This window comes from Macrosteles quadrilineatus, unplaced genomic scaffold (genome assembly GCF_028750875.1).
Source record: "Macrosteles quadrilineatus isolate MER2022 unplaced genomic scaffold, UCM_ALF_1.0 Scaffold_3__2_contigs__length_128488019, whole genome shotgun sequence".
NCBI lineage: Eukaryota > Metazoa > Arthropoda > Insecta > Hemiptera > Cicadellidae > Macrosteles > Macrosteles quadrilineatus.
This window is the reverse complement of record NW_026542596.1, coordinates 61,682,877-61,693,230: the sequence shown is the minus strand read 5'-3', so window position 1 is coordinate 61,693,230 and position 10,354 is coordinate 61,682,877. Positions and strand designations below refer to the sequence as shown.

The window sequence follows — 10,354 nt, the reverse complement described above, 5'->3', positions numbered from 1 at the left end:
GGACGAGTGGCGCTGCTGATAACCTCAAGTCTGTGCGTCAGAAATCATTTTTCTTTGTTTCAAGAGTTTCACCAGATGTGTCATGTGACTCAGTATTGAACTTCTTGGCTTCTAAAAGTGTTTCAGACAGTGAATGCATCCAATTAAAAACTCGCCACAACTCCTATTGCTCGTTCAAAGTGGGAGTTCCTGTAGATGTAGCTGGTGAGATATTGGACCCTAGCTTTTGGCCTAGGGGAGTGTTGGTGAGAGCATTTCTGCCATCGAGTCGGGAGCCTAGGGGGGAACGAGTAACTAGGAATCATCCTTTTTTAGGACGAACATTTCACCGAACTGTGACAACATAAGTCTAAGCCAGAGAGGTTTAGGCTTAGACATTAAGCAACCTAGGCCTAATGAAAATTCTAGTGTAAGCCTAGGTCCACACACAGACAATATTGACTCTAACCTACACCAACTTTCTGTGACCATTGCAAATCTGAATGTCCAGTGTCTTAGGACTAAGTCTGCCCTAGTTTCCTTATTTGTCAATGAAGTGGATTGCGATTTTTTGTGCATAACTGAACATTGGTTAGATAGAGTTGAATGTGACTTCTACAATTGCCTTGATAAACTTCAATTAGTAAGTGCCTACTGCCGTACAGAACACAAAAATGGGGGAGTGGCAATTTTTGCGACTGCTGCTTTCACTTATAAAAATATCGATCTGACCAGATTTTGTGTTGAGCTAGTTCTCGAACTGACGGCTATTGAGATTGTGGATATTTCCACCATCCTAATATGTGTATATAGGTCTCCTGACGGAGCTTTTGAATCTTTTATCTACCAGCTTGAACTCTGCCTCGACTATCTCAGCAGACTCTGTCCGAGGAAACTTGTTATCTGTGGGGACTTTAATGTTCACCTAGAGCGCCAATCTAGGGAGGAAGCTACTTTTGTCAACTTATTGCGAAGCTACGGCCTCTATGTAACTTCGAGACTTCCAACCCGTGGACTGGCTTGTTTGGATGCAACAGCCACTAACATAGACTCCTGGGACTACGAGGTAAAGGTGGTGAGTTCTGTGGTTGCCGACCATGATGGAGCAGTTCTCTTGAAGATCAAGGCAGATGAGGTAAGGTCAAATACTTCCTATGCAGATAAGAACGTAGCCACTAAGAGACTCCCAGTTGAGAGTATTACAGCTGGTTATCTATTTAAATTAAGATAACAAACCGATAGCTAGGTGTAGATACGGACCTGTTTAATAGCTTTGTTTACTGTAAAGTTTGAGAGTATACAGCTGATTATCTATTTAAATTAAAATACGAAACAGATAGCTAGGTGTAGAAACGGACCTATTTAATAGCTTTTTTTACTGTAAAGTTTGAGAGTATCACAGCTGATTATCTATTTAAATTTGAGATAACAAACAGATAGCTAGGTGTAGATACGGACCTATTTAATAGCTTTTTTTTACTGTAAAGTTTGGAAGTATCACAGCTGATTATCTATTTAAATTTGAGATAACAAACTGATAGCTAGGTGTAGATACGGACCTATTTAATAGCTTTGTTTACTGTAAAGTTTGAGAGTATCACAACTCACAGCTGATTAGTATTCTGTTGAGCTAGGCAAAGCCGTTATGTATTGATGTCATGATACTGCGGGATAACAGTTGTAGCTGTATCAATACATGACTTTATCCTGTCAGATGTTCAATACTATTGAATGGCAAACTGTAAAAAGGTTAAGAATTTAACACTTATTTACCTACGACAGTTTTTTTTAAATTGGTTTTTTTGATTCAATTTTTAGAATTACAAAGATTCTCGTACACATAGCTTAATATAAATTTCTACTTGTGTCGTAGAGACTATTTCTACACCATTGTTGCGTAAACTACTAAAGATACTCCCAATTTGATTTAGACTAGAAGATTTTTTTTTGAAATTTCCATTAGAAAATGTTATCCTTTTAATGTTTTCAACCTTCTTTAAAACTCCATAGATTGTATAAAAATCTCTTAGAAGTTATGGGTAGTAATTTTTAGTAATTAAAGAACTGTCGTAGGTAAAGTAGTGTACGCAACTCGCGTAATTAGCCTTTAAGATACTCGTAGAAGTTTTAAAGACACTCGCCAAGGTTCGTACCTTAAATTTTCTACTCGTGTCGTTAACACTATCTATACGTGATCATTGGGTAAACTACTATTACTTAAACCTTCGAAATAAATGGATAAATGTGGAAGTTAAAATAAGAAATGACGATACTTCATGTACCTGTGGAGTCGAGTGTCAAACTATGAAAAGGTCAACAATAGTCCCATGATGGCTCTCCCTAGTGAACCGCGCAGACTCCATAGCACTTAAGAATGAAGCTAGACATAAATGGGTTACAGTTGTGAATACCTCTTTGAGATAAAAGGGCAGATGTCCTATTTTTACTTTATTACCAAGTAAAAGTACATTATGCTAAAGTCTTTTGCAATTTTACTTTCTCTGGTGGCTTGCCCAAAAGAGATAGAACAATATACATATGGCATTACTGGAAGATGATACTGGAGTATGAAACACTTGACTTTCTAGGGTAGACTTCCGCAGAGAACCTACGATATATTATTGTATGAATAACGATATACATCGAAACTTATTAGGTTCGATATATCGATTATAATATTTTTTGTATTGCAACCATCAATTTCAAAATTGGTTTGCTTACGTTTTATTGATATGTAATAATTAAAGCTATCAATATAAAAACCCCTTATTTATTGTATGAAAAGTAACAAACAATAACTGAAACATAAATAAATTATAAAAATATTAAGAAATATGAACTAAAAACCTAAAAAAATTTTTTCCAAATTTAATCTTTAATATTTAAGTGGGAACCATGGAATAAAAAACTTTGTTAATGTTATTGCTATTTTCTTTCTATCATATGGTAAAATTAAAATCATAGATATATTCATATAGAACCAGATAAATATCGATATTTATCGTTATTCATCCGATAATTTATCGTAGGTTTTCTAGAAGTATACCTACTGTCCATTGTCTTGTTAATTGAACTGTGGAAAGGAATAAAAACAGTCCAATAATATACGATATTTGCTTTTATTTCCAAAATTTAATATACAATAACAATAGACGCACAACCTACGTTCGCGTGAGAATTGGCAGCCAAGATGAAAACTTTGACTGGAACATAACAACAGGTAAGTGATAAAGAATAAATGTGATATGACATTCAGATCTGTAATTGAAATAACCAGCAAGAATAAATGGGTAGACTTCCTTATCTATTGGCACAAACTACCGAATGAAAATATCGATTATTCGATTGTTTCATTCGGTATATAGTTTGGTTAGTTAAGTTAGGTTAACCTTAGCTGAATAACCAAACGATATATCGAATAATCGATATATCGATCGATACTTTCATTCGGTTGTTTGTGCCAACAGATACGGAAGTCCACCCGAATAAATCTCCGTTTTACCTAAATATTTAAACACAGTGAAAGTATTTTAAACCCTTCCAAGAGCTTTACAACTTTTAAAATAGAGACTTAGCTATCGTTATTATATTTTACCTATATACAGTAAAGCTATACAAAACCGATATTATTGCAGTTTAAAGCGATAGCAGTATTTTATGCAAAGTTATACTCGCATAGTGTGAACTTGGAGGCTTTGATTTCTGTACATCCGATAACATTCTTTACAATGTGTAACATCACATAAAATTTGTCTTTATATAACAACTACCTCCAAAATAAATTGAAAAAGTTGATATCGAACAAGTTAAAGCTAAGACAAAAACTTAAAGACTTAATTATTTAAACATAATGAACCTAAACCATAATGGGAAAAGGCTCGAAGATAGGTTTAGTAATTGATATAATTATTATTACTAGTTATCAATAATACAACTAGCAATATTCATTGAATGCGAAAGAAAATTACACTAGATTCGAAGATAACTGGCAAAGCATCAAAATGTTGTTTATTTGCTCCAAACATTTTCTTAAATAGAGTTTTTAATGACTTTAAGTAGATAAATATATTGCCGATGTCTAAAGTATGTGTGTAAACATACGAGTACTACTTTTTTATAAAAAAAAAACATGAGTTGGGTAAGGGGTTTTCCCAAAGATAGTTCAATCTGCAATGGGTGCTAGCTTTGTATTTTTTTAATATTATAGGATCCGTATATTGGTTTTAAAATTTTTTTGGTTATGTAAATCAATAAAAAATAGTTAAAAATAGTTAAAATGGATAAATGTTGTAATTTTGTAGCACAAACATGTTTTGTATGTTAAGAAATTACAATAAAAGCAGCAAAATGTTATAAATTTTCACTAGAATAGTTGATAAACATATATGACTAGAGCAATCAACTATAAATGCAATGAAACAACAAGAGGAATGTATAAAGTAAAATTACTCTATTCTTACTCTAAAAAGGACCAGACAATAGATAATTTATATTGTTAAATTGTCAAATAACTATCAAACAATCTTGGATTGACTGCGAACTAAGAATATTTGATTAAATACGAGTATATACCATTCATAGTGGGTTATTTGCATGGCAAGTAGTCATTCGAGATTTAATCATACGTTTTAAAAACATTGTTTAGATAAAAGAACACATACGAATAGCAGGGCAAATGCTAATAAATAAATACATTTTGAGAGACAATAGTCAATATAACTAATGCATCTATCATGATGAGAAGTATTTTAGATAGAATATTTATAATTTTCAATTCAAACAGGTTTACGATTTGAAACGGAATGGTTTTAAGAATTTTCAAAACTCATGAGCAAACTCAAACGAAAACATTTCATCATATAAGCATATCTGCTTCAGCGTAATTTTAATTGAACTACATCCAACCTTTCATAAAAATGAAACTCTGACCAAACTTTATTAAAAAAAGCTAACCACCACTTATGTGTATGTTCTCATACCTTAGTGCACTACAGTTCACATTCTTACACCTAGATAGCACGGCAATCACAGAGTTGTAACAGATAAAACTGCCATCTTGATCCCATTTTCTTTTTCGGTTGTGTTTCTTGTTTATAATTTTACACTTTTAAATTGGTGACCATTGCATTTTCGTAACTTTATGACTAAACTATTAACAGATAAGTGTTTCTTATTACAATATGGTTTCTAAAATTTCATTTATTTGGAATTAGTTGGAATTAATAACCTATGTTTGTATCTTCTAGTTTATCATTGAATTATTTATGAATTAAAGTTTTTGATATGTATTCGTACATGGGAGTGCGTTATGATTCCTTAAAGCTTATACAGTATGTTTACTGCATAAACATTTTCAGTTATGATAATTAGATTCAAACAAAAGGGAATTTTTAAGTTGCAGTATAAAATCTTAACAAGACTCATCAACTTGTTGCAGTATACGAAAGTTCTATAAGGTTTTTCTAAAATTCAACATAATATTTAACTATGAGGTTAACAATTAAAGTTTTACTATGAAATTAAAGGTTTTTAATTATTCTAGCTGACTAGATTATTGCCATATTAAAATGCATTCATGAAGGTTATTACTCAATTGGCCTGAAACAACAATTTGGTCGAAAAAATCAATAGTTTATAAGTTAATAAGATAATTTATCGAGTACTTTTTTACAAGAGGGTTTGGGTAGATTTAATAATATTAACTTATAGAGAAAAGTCAGATGTAAAAATTTAGCAATACATTTTCTACGCTGTTTCTATCTCGTCAGGTGACATAGATTTTTTAAATTATTTTACTAAAGATAATCACAAATTTCTTTCCCTTTATAATATCTTCCAGTCGATTTGACCTTTGCAAAGAACGTTTGAACCGTAACCGACAAAGGACCGATGTACAGTTGACTTGACAATGTCTTTAAATATAAACCTTGTCTACACTAGCATTTATAAACTCCAAGAGAGAAGAAGCAATAATGAAAGTGCAATTGAAAGACATCAAGTAAAAAAATAGTTTCGGGAAGCATGTGAACTACAATAGTTAACTGTCGCAATTCTCACTAAAACTCTGGTGTAACAGTTAGTTTATTGAATGTTTTAATCGTAACGAATTTAATATCATAAAATTAATTTTACCCTATTTTACATAATGTTTGATTTACATATAAAACACTGCGGAGGTTCGTGCTGTCAGAGATCTACACGGGGTCATGTGCTAGGACTCAGCGGACAGGTAAAAATCGATGCTTAATATACATATGAAATATAAGCCTAGTATTTATAAACAGTGTTTAGAACATGATATTCGTGTCTCTAATGCTAAACTGTTGTGAATACCCTCCATGTCCCCTACTCTAGTCGCATCGTCTTGGTCGAGTTGAGTTGCTAACCTAAGCTACTAGTGGTTGCGAGGCACTCGTCCAATGAAAATCGAATAATTTTCAAAATAATTACTCATTTGTCATAATGTTTTTTTGTTACGATTTTATTTTTACATGGATCGTTAAGATAGGCAATGTAGGAAATGTTATAAACTTACTCGTATGATACCACTAATATGTGATAGTGGCTGTTGCACTATTATTATATTAGATTTATGAATGCTTCAGGACAAAAATGTGTATATAAAAAGGACAAAATATGAAATCCATGTTGTGGTTCTACCGCTGGATGCTAAGGTTTCCATTCTCTACGGATAAATCCCCTTTAAGATATTGTGTAGTCCAATTGGAGAAAAAACGTAAATGTTTGGACATTAAGAGCTTAACACTCAATAGGAAATTCCTTGAGGCTAAATAATTTGTCCGAGTCTTGTTGAATAAATCATTAAAATGATCCTCAAATTTCTGAAAGGTTACGGTTTTGTGAATTTTGAGCCTTAATATGAAAAGGGGAGGTGCAAGAATGCAAGCAGTTTTGGAAAACTGACACTTAAAACCGTTCATTTAACTGCACGTATGACTTGTATTTAACCCAGGGAGTTTCAAATGCACTGAGTAATCATCTAAATTCTAAACTTTCTTACACAAAACGTTTTTGTTTTTATATTAATCCGAAAAACCTTGCTTCAGACTAAAACTGCAAATGTAGATGTATTGTTAAGAGCCAAAAATCACGATAAAATCATTTTAATTTTTAGGTAAAATCATTTGCAAAAATATCCCTCCTGTTATTCTCCGCATGATGATAATTGACCACACATAAACCAACGAACTAAACAAATATTATTCTAGTCCAAAAATTAATTTAGATTTATATGTTTGATTCAGTTTTTCACAAATGGTAATCAACGTCGACGATTTTGAGCCTATTTATATTACGATGTATAATACGATGCCTTACGGGATACGAATCCGAACACGTTTTGAACGCTCGTATTACTTTACAAAATTTACATTGAATTTCTCTTCTGATGTAGTATAGTGTGTTTTTATTTCATGGCTTCATGTGATTGTGTATTCAGGTGAATGTTTTTATTTCAACATTTGTAACACTCTGTAAAACGCTATTTAATTTGTAAGGTACAATATCAAAGCAAAAGTATGCTAACCTCAAGTCCAGATTCAAATTATGAAGAATTATAGGTTGCCTGTAGGGCGTATATGTCTAAAATGAATAATCATGGATTTAAGTTTTATGAATAAAGAAGCTTTTCTAGAATAACATCTGAAAATGCTATTATGTGTGTTGCTAATAACATTGTTATACGTTTTTGTGTTTATGTGTTCATTTTACAAACTTATTCAACAAGCACTACGTGCCCGCAACCACTTTTAAATCTAAAATCTTCCACTCTTAATCAAAAACTTTCACACAATTGTCACATTCGCTCGTAAATTCCCTCTTAACCACTAATGTGTAAAACGTCTGAGCGTGAGAAAAATATAAACTTTAGAACTCATTTCAACATCGAAGAAAAAATATGTTAATAGAATTTCAGCACCTATTTAGTTAATAGTTTCTTAAGGTACACACAACCTATGACATCAAGCCTGAAGTATCGAGGGTCCGAGGGCGCTCTTGACGGGTTCGACCTTCACTCCTACACCGTTGGGGTTCAAGGTCATGGTCATACCCACTGAAACAAGACAGAAACATACAATTAAAACAGTATTTGCAGTAGTAGACAATTAGTACCAGGGGCTACAGACGAAAGGTCAGAAGCAAAAAAAAATATTGTGTAGAGTTTCAGGACAATAAGTCAAAGGGTCTACAGGAAAGCATTGTGTAGAGTTGTAGGACAATCAGTCCCAAGGTCTACAGGAAAACATTGTGTAGAGTTTCAGGACAATAAGTCCAAGGGTCTACAGGAAAGCATTGTGTAGAGTTGTAGGACAATCAGTCCCAAGGTCTACAGGAAAACATTGTGTAGAGTTTTAGGATATTCAGTCCAAGGGTCTACAGGAAATCATTGTGGAAAGCTGTAGGACATTCACTCCCAGGATCTATAGGAAACCATTGTGTAGAGTTTCAGGACAATCAGTCCAAGGGTCTAAAGGAAAAAAATTGTGTAGGGTTGTTTGTATGACAACCAGTCCCAAGGTCCACAGACGAAAGGTCAGTAGTTTAAAAACATTGTGTAGAGTTGTAGGTCAGTCAGTCCCAGGATCTACAGACAAATGATCAGTAGTTTAAAAACATTGTGTAGAGTTTTAGGACAATCAGTCCCTAGGTCTACAGAAAAACATTGTGTAGAGGGTGTAGGACAATCGGTCCCAAGATCTACAGACAAAAAGTCAGTAGTTTAAAAACATTGTGTGGAGTTGTAGGTCAGTCAGTCCCAGGATCTACAGGCCAAGAGTCAGTAGTCAAATATTTTCACGGTACATAAATAAATTACCAGTCCCTGTATTAGCCCTGGGACGGTTTGTACAGTTAAAAAGCAGGTAAAGATAAGGTATACGTACCTAAATGCACTATAAACAAGTTAATATATATGTTTCAACATTAACTTTGGTTAAAAACTAAAAATTTACGTAAGATTTTTCTTAGTTTTTTAGGGTTAGGCTCTAAACTATCGTACACCAATTTATAATTTATCTGAAAAATCCTTATCACTCTTCGTAGTTTTATCTGCACTTCAAATATTGGACAATCAGTCCCACCCTCATTGCTGGGACTTGACTGTCCAACCTCGCCTTAACAGGTAATTCACATAGTGTACTACTGTAAAATACAATTTGCTTTCTCTCTTATTTGCCTGATGGTATGGTTATTTTTTGTTTGAAAGAAGAAGCATCTTTGTTTGTTAGCTCAATATAATTGTTTTTTTACTGAAGAGTTTTTTTGAACTATCATAATTAGAGTATTATCAACAAAATATATATGTTCCCACAATATTAATATAATTTATAAAAAATGCCCCCTGCTGCTAGTCGATTTGGTTGGTATGTATAATTCAGTATCCAAAATCAATACTTATACTAATTTATAGTAAGTGCACATTCTAACATGCCATGCAGAAGGGAACAACAGAACTATTTCCAATCATAACATGCACAAATGCAGTTATCAACCAATGCTTCTATAGTATACTGTTACTTAAATGTAGTGCTCAACGTGTTGTGTGAAAAGTGAAGAATACGAGGATAATTTATTAAAGATTACAGATGAACATTCCTGTGAATGTAGTTAAAAAAATAAATAAAATATGGACCGTTTGTTTATTTTATATAATCTTAAACATTGGTTCGCTCTTAATTATCATCTTTTAGCATAGTAGTCAAATATTTCTATTTATCCATAAACGTCATTCGTTGGAATTTTTTTACTCCACCCATTTATTATTAAAAAAATAATTCCTCTTTTTAGGAATTACTAGTTGTATAAACATATGCATGTTCCTGTGAACAGAAGAAACCCCTACCTATACAATTTACCTAAAAATCTCTCTTTTTTTAAACTTTAATTAATTTTATTAGTCAGATATCACTCTACCTACTCGTACATCATAAATATAAACTTTTAAGACTTAAGCATCTTAAATTCCGTTTTCATGGTTTTGAATCAAAGGCAGTTTTCACCGTTCAAATTGAGGTATAATGATAACATTTAATTTTGAAAAAATCCAACTAGAGTATGTTGTTTTAAATCATTATCCTTTTAAAAGCACACACAGTTTTAGAATCCGTAAAGGTATAAAATGATTAGATCTGATTATATGAAGCTATGGAACATTTAAGCATTCCTGTTTTTTTATGCGTTAGATGACTTCATGTTTCTCATATTTGTTTTTCAATGCAAATAATCTTTAACCATAAGTTTTACTGAATTAATATCAAGCTACATTTGAATTGTTCATTCGTATTCCAAGAAGTATAGCAACACTTTAGATTTTAAATAGAAATACTTTATTTGTACCCAAAATACAACATACGTT

At 32.5% G+C, this 10,354-nt stretch overlaps 1 protein-coding gene across 1 annotated transcript in view; it reads right to left on the bottom strand.

Annotated features, from left to right (window-relative positions):
- Positions 1-4,381: 4,381 nt before the first annotated feature.
- Positions 4,382-10,354, bottom strand: part of LOC128988442 (potassium voltage-gated channel protein Shaw-like) — a 363,678-nt gene continuing 357,705 nt past the window's right edge. The window contains exon 8 of the mRNA XM_054409725.1: positions 4,382-8,053. Coding sequence (XP_054265700.1) covers positions 7,954-8,053 — 100 coding nt within the window. The 3' untranslated portion in view covers positions 4,382-7,953. The remainder of the gene's footprint in view (positions 8,054-10,354) is intronic.